This window comes from Chiloscyllium plagiosum, chromosome 3 (assembly GCF_004010195.1).
Source record: "Chiloscyllium plagiosum isolate BGI_BamShark_2017 chromosome 3, ASM401019v2, whole genome shotgun sequence".
NCBI lineage: Eukaryota > Metazoa > Chordata > Chondrichthyes > Orectolobiformes > Hemiscylliidae > Chiloscyllium > Chiloscyllium plagiosum.
In genome coordinates this window covers 63,897,236-63,913,931 of record NC_057712.1, presented here as the reverse complement: position 1 = coordinate 63,913,931, position 16,696 = coordinate 63,897,236, and the positions used below count along the sequence as shown (strand labels likewise).

Below are 16,696 nucleotides of genomic sequence, written 5' to 3'. Positions count from 1 at the left end.
CCCAAGTCCCTCCTCCCTACCTTTTATCGCATTTCCAAAGCCCCTCCCCCAAGTCCCTCCTCCCTACCTTTTATCTTAGCCTGCTGGACACACTTTCCTCATTCCTGAAGAAGGGCTTATGCCCGAAACGTCGATTCTCCTGTTCCTTGGATGCTGCTTGACCTGCTGCGCTTTTCCAGCAACACATTTTCAGCTCAGTAAGTCTGGCCTTGTCTGTGTGGTCTGAAGATTCTCTTTCTCTCTCTCTGCATCTCTCCCTCTCTGCCTATCATGTATAAGATAACTGAATAAATCCTTCATAATGCAGTCACATTTTGGTTCTGAAGCCTTTTTGTGTTTTCAGTCAGGTGAATGGCTTTTCTCAAACATGTGCCTGCTGTATTTCCTATACACTCTCCATATCACAGCCTCATTATGGCATATGTTTTAACTGCATTGTCCAAGAGTTCAGAGAATAACATTCAGATCAGTGGTCCCTTTATCATTATGGCTTAACAATATGAGAGATTCTAGAGCTGCGTGGGTAACTCCATGATACAAGAGACTCCATTAAAGACATTTCTCAGAAATAATACAAAGTAAGTATTATTTTAAAGTTGATACCATTTGAGTTAGTCTTAGCTCAGTGGTCATATTTCGGGCTTTGAGCCACAGGGTTGTGGATTGAAGACAAACTCCATAGATTTGACCAGAAAATCCCTGCTGACAGTTTGGCAGGAATGTTGCAGTATCAGGGTGTTGTCTTTTGAAAGCAATGCAATGGATGTAAGATGTCTCGTGTAATGCTTGAACTTTTACAAATATTCAGACTTGAGTAGAGTAAGCAATGGCACTGACAAAGGTTTAGAATGTTAAATTTCTTGAGCTTTATTTCAAAACCACAAGGATCTGATTAACACATCAGTATCTGATGAACCAGTGAATAATATTATGCCATTCCCATCTCTAACAAAGAAAACGTACAAACTGATCTCTTGCAATTTAACTGTGTTTTCAGTTTTAAAACTACCTGACAGAAGCTGAAGCTTTCCAATCCAATCCATTATTATACCTTTTGAAAACAGGACAACTGGCTCCTCTATTCCACTCCCTGTGACATTTTAAAATAGGAGATCAAAGTTTTAGTCATCCATTTATTTGGATCATTCCTATGATGCTGAATCTTCCACACAGTCCCCCTTCTTCCCCCTCAATCTCTTTAACCCACAGAGACTTTGGCATGCCCGTCCATGCCCTCTGTTGGGTCCTCCTTGTGCTCTGCCACTATGAAAATAAAAACCCAATCCTATCCAGCCTCTCTTCATAGCTAGATTTCTCCAACCCACGCAACATCCAGGTGTATTTTCTCTGCAGCCCCTCCAGTGCAATCACACCCTTTCTGTAATGTAGCAACCACACAGTACTCCAACTGTGGCCGAACCAAAGTTTTGTAAGCTCCAACATAACATCCCTGCTCTGTTACATATGTCACAACTGACAAAGATGAGTATCCAAAATATATCCCTAACCACAGGCTATTAACCTATTCTGCTTTCAGGGATCTGTGGACAAGTAGTCTTTAGGATCCCTCTATACCTCTGAGCTTCCTAGTGTCCTGCCATTCATTGAGTACTTTTTTATCTTGTTACTTCTTCCAAAGTGAATCACCTCTCAGTTTCCAAGGTTAAATTGTTCGCTGATCAGCCCATTTGACCAACTCATCCATATCTTCCTGTAGTGTAAGACCTTCTGCCTCACTGTTAACCACACGGCTCGTCTTCACATCATTGCAAACTTACTTATCATTCTCCACACCCCCGAAATTCTCATCTGCGTATATATCACTAAGAATAAGGAACTTAGCACTGGTCCCTGTGGTACACCACTGGATAACCAGCCTTCTACCACCAAGCAAATTTTGGATCCCCCTTGCCAGGTTACCTTGGATCCCATGGGATTTTACCTTGGTTATCAGCCTCCCATGTGTCAAAGGTTTTTCTGAAAACTGTACTGCGCTACCTCCATCCACATACCTGGTCACCCCCTCAAAACATTCAATCAAATTTCTTAGGCATGACTTCCCTCTGTCAAAACTGTGCTGACTATCCCTGATCCGACTTTGCATCCCAAGCAGAATGTTTTTCCTTCTGAATTTTCTCCCAGTAGTCTTCCTACCACTGATGAGAAACTTGCTGGTCTATAATTTCCTATTTCCGGTAAATATACATAGGTTACATTAATTCTTAGATTTGTTAATTCATACTGACAAATGGTAGAGAATATATGTGCATCTTCATTAGAACACCATACCAGAGTCTAATTACAGGTAGTTCTTCTGTAACACAATCTTATAGAAAAATCGTGTTTTAGAAACAGAGCTTAAAGAGTTGGTGATGTAATCACTTTACAGCCAACACACATTTTAAAACTCACACTTTAGAAACAGTGTCCCCAATTCATCAATTGCATTACAATGAATTTGTGTTAATGAAATGCGTGTGATAGCAGAACAACCTATATCTGATTCTCTGCTGTCAGGCTGTGTAACATTCTCAGACTGATTGGAGCTCATTACAGCTCAAACATTAACTCTTTCAAAACTGTTACCTTCTGCACCAGCAACATTTCTGGCAGTACATGGTAACTGGTAAAAGTTTCCTTGCCAAATTTGAACTAATGGTGTAAAACTTCATGTGGTCCAAAGCCTTTCCTCAATATCTTTTGCATAATCGTACCTTTGGATCTGTCTCTCCAGTGGAATGAGACATACTCTGAGCTAGAGATGAAAGAGTGTGGATCATAGAATCATATCTAACAGCCTCTGAGCATGACAAATCAGGCTATTGAGTAGAAGCGCTTGCACAAATTGTGCACAAGTCACCAGATATTAATAAGAGCTGAGAGTGTTGTGCTGGAAAAGCACAGCAGGTCAGGCGTCATCCGAGGAGCAGGAAAATTGATGTTTCAGGCAAAAGCCCTTCATCAGGAATGAAGTGGCGATTTTCCTGCTCCTTGGATGCTGCCTGACCTGCTGGGCTTTTCCAGCACCACACTTCCAGCATTAATCCCCAGCATCTGCAGTGCTCACTTTCACCTAGCTATTAAAAAGAGTCCAGTGCAGAGTCGACAGTATGGGAATGCATTAATCATGGTCTGACTGCGATGTCTAGGTTGAAGACATGAGATTTTTTTTATTATTAGTCTTTTTCACTGTGGTTTTGCATAAGTCAGTGGCTTGCTGGGGCATTTCGGAGGCAGCTCATTGTCACTTACTTTGCTGTGGGTCAAGAACACACAAATCAGACTAGCTACAAGTTAGTTTGTCAATGACCCAATCATAAAAACACAACAGTGCAGGTGATCAGAAAAACCTTGGGGTTCATGCCCTTGGAATCTTGAAGGCAGCAGAACAGGTAGATAACATATTTAAGAAGGAATGTGGGAAACTTTGCTTTTATTAGTCGAGGCATTGAATACACGAGCAAGGAGGTGATGATGGAGCTATATAAAATGTTATTTAGGTTACACCTGGAGAAATGTGTGCAGTTCTGGTCACCATATTATAGGAACAATGTGCTTGCTCCACATAGGAGATTTATCAGTGTGTTGCCTGAGCTGGAATGCTTCAGCTATAAAGAGAGATTAGATAGTTTAGTGTTGTTTTCCTCAGAACAGAGAAGGCTGATGGATGATCTGTTGAGGTGTGCAAAGTTCTGAAGAGCATTTATAGGACAGATGGGGATCAATAACCAGGTGGTATAGTTTTAAGTTAGAAGGAATTTGAGGAAAAATAATTTCATCCAGAAGGTGGAATTCACTGCATAATAGCATACCCTCAAGATATTCAAGAACTATTTAGATGAACACTCAGACAGTAAAGCATACAGATGGAATATAATGTGGGTAAGTGTGAGGTTATGCACAAGACTACAGGCTAAGTGCTGTGAAATTGGATTAGAACAGATAACTACTTGATGACCGGTGTTGATATAATGGGCTGAAGGACCTCTTCCTGTGTTGTAAAAGCTCTATGACTCAATGACCTTAGTAAGATAGCTTTACATTCTGCATAGAACAAAGGACAATACAACACAGGAACGTCAAAGCTTGCACCAACACATTTTCTCCTTCCGTATTAAAACTCTCTTCACTTCCAGGATCTGTATTCCCTTCCTATTCATCTATTCGTTCAGGTGCTGCTTGAATATTGATTCCACCATCTCCTCTGGCAGCACGTTCCAGGCACTAATGGCGTTCTACAGGGATCAGTGCTTGGACCTCTGCTGTTTGTGGTGTACATAAATGCTTAGGAGGATAACGTGCTTGGTTTTAGTGAGTAACGACTGGCAGTGTTTTAGCCTGAGGGTCATCACCATACCTCAGACTTAGGCAAAGGTTGAGAAGGACTATCCTTTTGTAGTTACCTCAGGCAGTATGGGAATTGAACACACTCTGTTGGCATCATTCTGGATTGCAAAACTAGCTATCCCGATGAGCTGAGCTAATCTGTGCAACATATAACCTTTTTACAAAAGAAAATTTGCACAAATAAATATTAAATTAAACCATGCTGATTGATGCTGTTAATATTTATGTCAGTTGTTGTTTGAAGAAACGTTTTTCTATAGACAGACCTTGCATGCCTCAACAGCAACCTCTCTATGATGTCAAGATGGATTATTCTTTTTATAAAATGCTAACACACCCAACTGCCTGTATTTATTTTAAACTGGTTTGTTTTTCTTGAAGCAGTAGTCCAAAATTTGATAAGTTGTATCACAACAGCAACGTTTCGAAACTTCAATAAAGTCAACAGGCAGAGGTGAATGTAGTGGCTGTCACTAAGGAGAAGGTGGATAAATCACTTGGACCAGGTGGACTACACCCCACGGCACTGAGGGAGGTGGCTGAAGTGATTGTGGACACATTGGTGATTTTTCAAGAGTCACTGGTGTCAAGGAGGGTCACAGAGGACTGGAAAATAACTGACATAAACCTACTATTTAAGAAGGGCAGGAGGCAGAATACAGGAAATTAGAGGCCCGTTAGCCTGACCTTGGTCATTGATAAGATTTTAGAGTCCATTCTTAAGGATGAGATGGCGGAATACTTCAAAGTGCATGGTATAATAGGGCTGTTAGAATTCTTTGAGGTGGTAATAAGCAAGATAGACAAAGGAGAGCCAGTGCACATGATCTATTTAGATTTCCACAAGGGTTTTGACAAGGTGCCACGCTGGAGGCAATGAAGTAAGACAGGAGTCCATGGTGTTCGGGGCAATGTACCAGCTTGGATCAAGGATTGGTTAACTGATAAAAGGCAGACTGGGGATAAGGGGGCCTTTTTCTGGAAGGCAGCTGGTGACCAGTGGTGTTCTTAGAGGTCGGTGTTGGGGCGCAACTATACACCATCTGTATTAACCCTCTGAATGAAGGAACTGAGAGCATTTAGCTAAGTTTAGAGATGATACAATGTTAGGTGGAGGAATAAATAGTGTTGAGGAATGTGGATATGCTGCAGAAGACCTGGACAGGTTAGGAGAGTGGACAAAGTGGTGGCAGATGGAATACAATGTGGGTAAGTGTAAAGTCTGGTAAGAAGAATAGAGGTGAAGACTATTTTCTAAACAGGGAAAGGCTTTGGGAATCTGAGGTGCAAAGGGTCTTAGGAGTCCTCGTATACATTATTTTAAGGTTAACATGTGGGTTTGGTTTGCATTTAGAAAGGCGCGTGCAATGTTAGCATTCATTCCAAGACTTCTATAATACAAGAACAGAGATGTGGTGCTGAGGCTGTATAAGGCTCTGGTCAGACCACATTTGGAATATTGTGAGCAGTTTTCGGGCCCCATATATGCGGAAGGATGTGTTGGCCTTGGAGGGGTTCAAGAGGAGGTTTACAAGAATGATCCTGGGGATGAATGTCATATGAGAACTCTGGGTCTGTATTCAATGTAGTTTAGAAGGATGAGGAGGGATCTCATTGAAACTTACAGAATATGAGGAGGCCTGGATAGAGTGGACATTGAGAAGATGTTTACACTAGTAGGAGAGAATAGAGGGCACGGCCTTGTAATGTTGAGATGACCCTTTAAAACCGAGATGAGGAGGAATGCCTTCAGCCAGAGGTGGTGATTCTGTGGAGCTCATTGCCCAGGTTATTGAGTGTATTTAAGACAGAGATAGATAGGTTCTTGGATTAGTTAGGGGGTCAAATGTTATTTCTCAATGGGCTTGAGAAATGCATTTCCCTTAACTGAATGGCAGAGCAGTCTCAATGGATGAATGGCCTAATTCAGCTTCTGTATTATGTGGCCTGTATTCTTATGGTAATTGAGCTGATTTGTGGTGCTGCAGTGTTCAACATACTGTCACCATTCACCTACTTTAAGGGAATGCCTTGTCTGCTGAGCACCAGTAGAAATGCTACCATGATGCGCCACATTTACATGTTACATTAAACAACTATTATTTTGGATTAAGATTCTGTCACAGATTAACATATTGTTTATAGTCTTTGTGAAATTACACGGAGACTCTTAGCTCTAAAAGTCCTTCCAAAAACCTTCCTTGCTTTCCTCCATTAAAGACACTCATTAAAATGCATCTTGCTTAGTAAGACTTCAGTGCTTATTTCTCTGTGTTAAAGATAATATACAAATGCAAATTGGTGACAGACCTTTAGCGAACTCAAATGTTAAAAGGAAAACCTTGGGTTGAAACACAAAATTAAATTTAGGAACATTATATTGAGAAAGCTTCAATTAGGTAAAAAGGCAAATATTCTAAAAGCTTCAGCCACATCCTTGTCTGAGCACCACAGAAAATCTTCAGCAAATGCAATCTTACAGCTGTAGATAAAAATAAATCTTGTGGTTTCAAGTTAAGTAATTGGAACTGTACATTCTCTTGTGTGAGCACAAGTCCAATTTTGGAAAATAGGTTCTGTGGGAAAGAAATTTCCTGTTTTGAGGGTTTAATTGACTTGAGAAAACTGAAAAACAAACTGGCTTCAAATGATGTTTTCTGCCAAGCGGTGGCTGTTAATTCATTTTATGGTGACTTTGCCATTGCAATGAGTTGAAACTCATAATGTTGATGGTAGGAATGTTTGCTTGAGTCCCACCACAACTGAGAAATGTGCTGAACCAGTTGCTGCTTCTCAGCTAGTTGCAATCAGAGGCAGATTGATCCTGTTTATTTTGTGAAGTCAAATAAAAGATCGCTTGGAAATATAGTTCAGAGATAATATTGTGCATGGGATAATTTACAATTGCAATTTACAATTGCAATTTCATGGACCCTCACCCACAAGTTATTTTGCCAAATGTCTTTAAGGATCTCCATGTAGGTGTTAAACATTAACGTGGACTGACGTGAATGAGCAATCTACACTTGATGGTATCTCATTTGTATCTCTCCTGCTGTTGGTGCAAGCAGAAGTGAAGGGGCAGGGAGCAATCTGTAAAGACATGGGGTATAGAGGCATAGAGATGTACAGCACAAGTCAAGCATCAGTGCTAGGTCCACTACTTTTTGTCATTTACATAAATCATTTGGATGCGAGCTTAAGAGGTACAGTTAGTAAGTTTGCATGTGACACCAAAATTGGAGGTTTAGTGGACAGCAAAGAGGGTTACCTCAGATTACAGTGGGATCTGGATCAGATGGGCCAATGGGCTGAGGAGTGGTAGATGGAGTTTAATTTAGGTAAATGTGCGGTGCAGCATTTTGGGAAAGCAAATCTTAGCAGGACTTATACACTTAATGGTAAGGTCCTAGGGAGTGTTGCTGAACAAAGAGACCTTGGAGTGCAGGTTCATAGTTCCTTGAAAGTGGAGTTGCAGGTAGACAGGATAGTGAAGAAGGTGTTTGATATGCTTTCCTTTATTGGTCAGAGTATTGAGTACAAGAGTTGGGAGGTCATGTTGCAGCTGTACAAGACATTGGTTAGGCCAATGGAATTTCCTTTTGGAATATTGCATGCAAATTTGGAGTTGTGAAACTTGAAAGGGTTCAGAAAAGATTTACAAGGATGTTGCCAAGGATGAAGGATTTGAGCTATAGGGAGAGATTGAATAGGCTAGGTCTGTTTTCCCTGGAGCATTGGGGGCTGAGGGGGTGACCTTATAGAGTTTTATAAAATCATGAAGGACATGGATAGGATGGATAGACAAAGTCTCTTCCCTGGGGTCGCGGGGAAATCCAGAACTAGAGGGAGAAAGATATGAAAGGGTGAGAGGAGAAAGATATGAAAGAGAACTAAGGGGCATTTTTTTTAGATTAGATTACTTGCAGTGTGGAAACAGGCCCTTCGGCCCAACAAGTCCACACCGACCCGCCGAAGCGCAACCCACCCATACCCCTACCCCTACATTTACCCCTTACCTAACACTATGGGCAATTTAGCATGGCCAATTCACCTGACCTGCACATCTTTGGACTGTGGGAGGAAACCGGAGCACCCGGAGGAAACCCATGCAGACACGGGGAGAACGTGCAACTCCACACAGTCAGTCGCCTGCTCTCTCACTCACTTACCTCTAAACCTAGACCCACCCTTAACTTACACACTTACTTTTCCACATTCATTGTCAAGACAGTTTTGGATCCTCTATACAGTTTAACTCTCAAAATACTCCAATCCTCTCTGTTTGTCCCCTGGGCATATTCAGGTCAGTTCAACCTCTGAATTCTGACATGGTAAATCTTAAGACAGGTAGGTTGGTATCTAAAAGGATTACCTTCAGTCAAATTTGTTCTGATGTTAATCGGAAAAATATGACTGTTTATATTTTTAAACCCTCATCTAGTAGTTCCATGGAAAAGCTATTTCCAGAAGTCTTCACAAAATTATTCTGTCCTGTAAATAGACTGATGCTATCACCCTTTTTAAAGCAGTGTTACAGTGTCCTTCCTGTTTCAGTAATAGCGGGGAGTTAACCAGTAGTAGATTAAATGGGAGTGGGAGAAGTCAGATATATCTGGTATTAGTGCTCTGAGAAAGAACATTGTGACATTTGATAGCGAGATTGAAATGTTTTCAAAGTTATTGTGAGCTAATCTTTAACTAAAACATCAAATCACATGTTTGCGTATTTGCAAAGTTTAATTTATTATGTTAAGAATTCAGTGATTCAGTAATGTAATAGATGGTGCCGTTTGTCATTAACATTAATAGACAGAGGTACGATTTTGTGAAAAGACTAATTTGAGACATATTTATGGCAATAACATTTTTCTAAAGTGTTAAAAAGACATTAATTTAAAGGTTTGCATTATATTTTTCCCATAGGTGAGAAAACCTGGTTGCAGGATGACTGTGAAGATGTTGACACACCTCAGTGCCCAGAAGGGTAGGACTATTGTCATTCCTCCAAATCCAGTGTTGTAGGTCACCTTGTGGAGAATGTATGAAGCCTGGTTTGGGACAATCTCATGAACCAAAGTTTATAAAACTGGGTTGTCTCTTGCTGTTATAACAGTATGCATGACTTTGTATTCCGAAGTCACAGATGCTGAGTTTAAGATCTCAGCTGGGCATTAGGGAAACTGTTTTCTTGTAGAGAGAATGTGAATATGAGTGTTCATAGATGATTGTCTTGGGCTGCCAAACAAGGGGCAAAAATTTCCAATCAGTTTGGAATCTGCAAAATTCCAGTAGTGCTTTTCCCCTAGTGTGGGGTTTCATCTCTGTCTTAAATCAATAACTTCTTAGTTTAAGATTATGTTCTTTGCTCCAAGATTTTCCTACCAGGTAAACAGCCTCCTTTGCATTTACCTTGTCCATCCCCCTAAGAATTATACATAAAAGCGAAATAGTGCGGATGCTGGAAATTGGAAACAAATGCAGAGAATGTTAGGCAAACTTAGAAGGTCTGGCAGCATCTGAGAGAGAGAAACAGGCTTACTGTTTCAAATTCAATATGATTCTTGTTCTGATGCTGAATTTAAATGTTAACTCTGTTTCCTCTTCACAGATAACTGTCAGACCTATTAAGTTTCTCTTGTAATTTCTGTTTTTGTTTGTTTTTAGATCTCCAGCATCCATAGTTCTTCATTTATTTTAGGATTATTGTTCTGCGTGATATTATTCTTTATTCTACAGTATAACTACTGGTCGGTGGCCTATGTACTATTCACACCAATGTCGTCTTCCACTTGTTATTTCTTATCTTGACCTATATGGATTCTACATCTTCCAATCCAAGATCATTTCTTGTGCCTGTGCTTATTCCATCTCATGCTGACAAAGCTCCCCTACCCCACTTCCATATCTGCCTGTCATAGAATTGTACAGCCTGGAAACAGACCCTTCAGTCCAACTCATCCATGTCGAGCAGATGTCCTAAACTGATCTAGTCCCAATTACCAGCACTGACCTAGATGGCAATCTTAGACCAAGGTCTGCTGGCGTGGTCTTCTCTGCAAGTCCTGTTCTTACATTCTTGCCCTGCACCAAGCCGACCAGGAGGACCTTGGGCTTCCTGTCAGCAAAGCAGGTCCCAATTATCTTCTGTTTGTCATTTATTGCATACGTTGCTCCTGATGCGGTCGCCTCTACATGGGGGGAGACTGGACGCCTTCTCGCAAAGTGCTTCAGGGAACATCTCTGGGACACCCGCACCAATCAACCCCACTGCCCTGTGGCCGAACATTGCAACTTCCCTTCCCACTCTGTTTAGGACATACAGGTCCTGGGCCTCCTCCAGTGCCAATCCCACACCACCCGACGCCTGGAGGAAGAACATCTCATCTTTCGCCTCGGAACCCTTCAACCCCAGGGCATCAATGTGGACTTCATCCTCCCCCCACCTTACCACAGTTCGAACCTTCCAGCTCAGCACCGTCCTCATGACCTGTCCCACCTGTCAATCTTCCTTCCCACCTATCTGCTCCACCCTCTTCTCTGACCTATCACCTTTACCTCTTTCTCCATCCACCAAGGGAATCTAATCTAATCTATTGCATTCTTAGCTACCTTCCCCCCCTGCCCCACCCCCTCCCATTTTTCTTTCCATCCCCCAGGCTTCCAGCCTTATTTCTGATTCAGGGCTCCTGCCCGAAACATCGATTTTTCTGCTCCTCGGCTGCTGCCTGACCTGCTGTGCTTTTCCAGCACCACTATAATCTTGACTCTAATCTCCAGCATCTGCAGGTCTCGCTTTCGCCAGTTGTCCTCTGGCTACCATGTCTGGTGCAATTCCAAAGAACTACACAGTGCAGCTCTGCATTGATAGTGCTTGACCTTTTAAATGTGAAATCAGCAGCACGAATCGCAGGAGGTCATGTCAATTACAAGTACCTTTGCCCGCTGTCAGGACTTTGTCACTCTTTGCAGGCGTTTTTCATTGTATGCTAACTTTCAGATGTGAGGTTGGCTACTGGGCTGTGGAGTTATCTATGATTACAGTCTATTCCACTCTGATCTGATATCAGGAGGTCTAACAATGTAGTTATGTAGATTTCATGGAAAGGTTATTACACAAAGTAGGAGCTCATGCTGGAGGGAGCAAATCATTAACATGGCTGGAAGATTGGCCAGCTGGCAAACCATAGAGTGTGCAAAAATGGATCTTTTCAGATTAACAGGATGTGATAAGTGTGGTCCCACAGGGCCCTCAACCATTTGTCATTTATATTAATGACTTAGCTGAGGGGAGTAAAGCTAGGGCGGCTGCACATAGGATGTTTATTCTTGTGGGTTTGTCCAGAACCAGGGGCTACTGTTTTAAAATTATGGTTGACCCTTTTAGGACAGACTGAGGGGAAAATGTTCTCCTGAGAAGGTTATGGCATTGGAACTATCTGCCTCAGAAGATGGTGGAGACAGGGTTCAATTGATTTTGTTGGCAGGGTAGATGGTTATCAGTGATAGATGGGAATGTGGAATTCGCAACAGAAACAGATCAGCCATGATCCTATTGAATGGTGGAGGAGGCTTGAAGGGCTGAATGGCCTACTTCTGCTCCGAATTCATATGAGTGTAAACTGAACAATTTTACCTCTATCGTCTAGATTGGTTAATGTTTTTATGATGTATTTTGTGGCTTAGCAAGTTTTTCTTTAGTGGTTCCTATTTAAATAAGTGAAATTGGAATAGTGAGAACCTTTGGAATTTCATGTACAAACATGCATTTGAGAGTCCAGTATCAAGCTATCAAGCCACTTCCCAAGTGTGAAATGCAGCCCAGCCAGATGTGAACTATGAAACTAGACACAGATCCATTTCTTGTCAGTGTGTTTATTCACATAATGCAGCATTACATAGCTCTGCCTCCTACTGATCTACCAACATCCCAGTGTCTCAGAAATATCTTTGTGTAGTTGAAGAGACAGTGAACAAGTATCTCTTTATACTTGAGTAAACTAAATTAATTAAAGAACCACCCTTAAAGTCCCATTTTAATTAAATGTGATCAAGATACTTAATCAGTACCCTCCATCTGTTTATCTTTAAGTTTAACAATACAATTAGCATAACATTAACACTAAACCTATTTCATTAACTCTTGGTGTCTACAATTTCCTGCAATACTTAATATGATTTCTTTCTAGCTCCGTCTACACAACAAGACATTCCTGATGAAGGGTTTATACCCAAAATGTTGGTTGCTATCTGACCTGCACTTTTCCAGTGACACATTTTTCAACTTAGACATTTCAAGCCAATTTTTTTCCATGCAATAAGCATTTGGATAGAATAGAAGACTGTTACATTTAGAAAGTAAGGCATTTGGATGAGTACATGAATAGAAAAGGTTTGGAGGGATATAGGCCAGGAGCAGGCAGGCGGGACTAGTTTAGTTTGGGATTATGCTCAGCATGGACTAGTTGGACCGAAGGGTCTGTTTCCATGCTGTATGACTTTGTGACCTTCGGTATACAAAGTAAGCCTTGCCATTGAACACATTGTATTTTTCAAGACTCTGGTCTCAGTCTGTCTTATGATGTGTTGATGACCATAATTTCACAGCAGATGTTTTGGAGTTTAGGGAAAAGGAAGGAGATGGCTGAATGATTGAATCGTAGGATGTGGTGAACTAAAAGAATAGCAACTTTATGGACCATACCAAATGCACTCAAAGCATCTCAAGAAGACAGCCTAGGCTGTAACTTTGAACTTAAAGGCAAGTGGTAGGTGTTGCATTCCAGATGCAATTTGATCAGTCAAACTACCAGGTTTGAAGCAAAACACACTTTGTTCATACACTATGTACTTAAAATGCAACAAAAGAAAGAAGAATTAGAAAAACTTAACTCGATTAGAATAATAAATTATTTAACTACTAGACAGCAATCGTTCCAATATAGTAACATCTCATAATTACCTCCTTGGCAAATTCAGTACAACAGATTGTCTCACATGCAATTCCAGCTGCAAGAAGAGAACTCCAACTTTTAGCTGGAACAGAGAAAGCAGTAAGACCTTGCACATTCAGCTTCAAGATTCCAATAATTGCTGAAAGCTATAAGTAAAATCCGGTTCTGTGGAAGCTTGACTACACCCATTCAGGCTACTACTATTGTTCCAACTTTAAAAAAAACCTAAGGCCTCACAAACTGTTTACGTTATTGGCTTTTAGCAGACCACTCACACCTCTGTCTCAACTTCTCTTCTTTAAAAAAAACCCAGTTCAAAATAAATGCTAAAAGTTGTAGTATTGTCACATATTATTTGGCAGGAAGCTGTTACAGAGTTGGGGAAGGGTAAAGCCATAAATTTGAACTTGAAAACAAGCTTGAGAAATTGAGAACCCAGAAATTGTTGTACAGGGAGAAACTATAGGTCAACTGCAGGGTGGTTATAAAGTTAAGGAAATGTAGGCAAAGTGAACCATAAATTTATCTGAACATTAGAAAGTTATGATTTGGAGATGCCGGTGTTGGACTGGGGTGTACAAAGTTAAAATTCACACAACACCAGGTTATAGTCCAACAGGTTTAATTGAAAGCACTAGCTTTCGGAGCGCCGCTTCTTCATCAGATGGTTGTGAAGTACACAATTGTCAGGCACAGAATTTATAGCAGAAGTTTACAGTGTGATGTAACTGAAATTATACATTGAAAAATACCTTGATTGTTTGTTGAGTCTTTCATCTGTTAGAATGACCATGATAGTTTCACTTCTTTCATACATAAATCACAAAGCTTTTTTTAAAAGTTACATTCTCAGGTTAACTGTAACAATTGGCGTCAGCCGGATAATGTGTTGAAGGTGTTAGCCCCGTGTTCCCTGTCTGTGCCATAATGTTTAGACTGATTCTAATTTAAAAAGTGAGTTAACAGAGCCTCACATGGATTCATGCAGTTTTTGTGCAAAGTACAATATAACTTTGCAAGTACAAATTCACCCCACAAACGTATATGTATATGTGTGCATGTGGGTATGTGAGTGTAAAGTGGTCTAAATCTGTGAGAGGATGCATGTGGGAGTGTGTGAGCCTGTAGGAATGTGTGTGAGTGGCTGTGTGTGTATGTGTGTGTATTGGAGTGTATGTGCATGTGTGTGTGTGTATAGGGTGCCTGTGTGTGTGTATAGGGTGCCAGTGTGTGTGTATAGTGCAATGGTGGTCACCTGTAGTGTGACATGAACCCAAGGTCCCGGTTGAGGCCCTCCCTATAGGTACTGAACTTAGCTATCAGCCTCTGCTCGCCCACTTTTCACCGAGCAAATTAGAAAGTCAGGAAAACAAAGTGTGAAGCCTTGTCTCATGTAGGGAAGTGGATGTGTGCTATTGTAAGTATTGGAAAACGTCTTGTGAGACTTTTATAAGGGATATGTTGAAGACAATTAGTGAGACTTTTTAGAGTAGAGCTTTTAAAGATGTTTTCCAATTATAGCTGCATTTTTGATTTTTTTTCCTGTACTCTGCAAAGCTCCCTGTACGAATTGACTGTAATGTTAATGAGCTGAAAATGTGTTGCTGGAAAAGCGCAGCAGGTCAGGCAGCATCCAAGGAGCAGGAGAATCGATGTTTCGGGCATGAGCCTGAAGAAGGGCTCATGCTCGAAACGTCGATTCTCCTGCTCCTTGGATGCTGCCTGACCTGCTGCGCTTTTCCAGCAACACATTTTCAGCTCAGATCTCCAGCATCTGCAGTCCTCACTTTCTCCTGTAATGTTAATGATTCCATTCATGCAAGGATTACACTTCCTGTCAAGGTGATTTTCATCAAAGATGATCATTGCTTCTTCAAGGATTTCTAAGGCAGCACAAAGTGTTTTTGAGCTAAATGTCTTGTTGGTTATTCTTTTTGCTCATCATCTTCCTCCTCCTCTGCAGCCCTCTTGTTGCATTGAAATCTGGTCCGTGGTAGAGTCTATCTCTGCTTGGAGGCAAGCACTCCTGTAACATTCTCTGTGTTTAGTTCATCCAATCCAATCCAATCCATTTCTATAACTGTTCTCTTATTTTTTTCTCAGTAAGATCCACAAAGCCTTTAGCTTTAACACAATTGAGTTACAAATTCCAACACATATCATTCCTTCAGATGAGATGACGTAATTTTATTCGATCTGAATGTTGTCAATGTTCTTAACATTGTTATATTACTGCCTTCACAACCATGCCTTGAAGGTATGTCCAAAAATGCTTCTGTGGTAATTGGCAAATTGGCACACGATCAACAAGATTAGATACAAATGCTGGGCTCAAAAATTGGGAGAAATGAGGTCAAATTCCTAGGACATTGGCACCAGTACTAGCGAAGGAGGGAACTGTTCTGATCGGACTAGCTCCACCTGAATCATGCTGGAACCAGAGTCCTTGCAAATCGCATAAGTAGGGCTGTGGATTGGGCTTTAAACTAAATTGGAAAGGGGCTAGGGGGAGCTGTTCAGTTGCATAGAAAATTATAGCAAACATTCAAGGTGGGAAGGTTCAGCAGAGGTTATCAAAGTTTCCAGAACAAGTAATAGGAGTAGGCATATGGAAAGCTGGGGAATCTAACTTCATGCACAGCAGATGAGGACATACTTTGAGAAGGGAGGGCAGGTCAGGCAGCATCCAGGGAACAGGAGATTCGACGTTTCGGGCACAGGCCATTCTTCAGGAAGGGCCTGTGCCCGAAACGTCGAATCTCCTGTTCCCTGGATGCTGCCTGACCTGCTGTGCTGTTCCAGCAATAAAGTTTCAACTTTGATCTCCAGCATCTGCAGACCTCACTTTCTCCATATGGAAAGCTGGGGAATCTAACTTCATGCACAGCAGATGAGGACATACTTTGAGAAGGGAGGCAGTCAATGCAGGACTGACAGTGTTGTACATAAGTGCACTTAGTATACAAAACAATGTAAATGAGCTTGTAATACAGATTGAAGTTGGTAGATACAATATCGTGAGTATCACAGATTTGACTGCAAGGGGATCACAGCTGGGAACGAAATATCCAAGAATATGCAGATGTGCAGGCATGGTGTGATTGCCTTATTTGTAAGAAATGAAATTAAATTGATAGCAAGAAGTGATATTGAGTCAGAAGGTGCAGAACCAGTATGAGGAACTGCATAGGTAAAAAGCATCCTTATTTATAGGCCTCCTAGCAGTAATCAGGATGTGGAAAGAAAGGCATAGATGTAAGGCACTATTACAGTAATCATAGGGGATTTCGATGCACAGATGGACTGGGAAAGTCAGGTTGGTAAGCAGATCTCAAGAAAAAAATTTGTGGAATGTCTACAAAATGGATTCTTTGGAGCAATCTGTAGTACAGCCC

The 16,696-nt window shown here is 41.2% G+C and overlaps 1 protein-coding gene across 2 annotated transcripts in view; it reads left to right on the top strand.

The window, feature by feature from the left end:
• LOC122544234 (ectonucleotide pyrophosphatase/phosphodiesterase family member 3-like) overlaps positions 1–16,696 on the top strand; it is a 147,547-nt gene that overhangs the window by 27,771 nt on the left and 103,080 nt on the right. For both annotated transcript variants that reach the window (XM_043683314.1, XM_043683321.1), the window contains exon 3: positions 9,274–9,334. In XM_043683314.1, the coding sequence (XP_043539249.1) occupies positions 9,274–9,334 (61 nt within the window). The remainder of the gene's footprint in view (positions 1–9,273; positions 9,335–16,696) is intronic.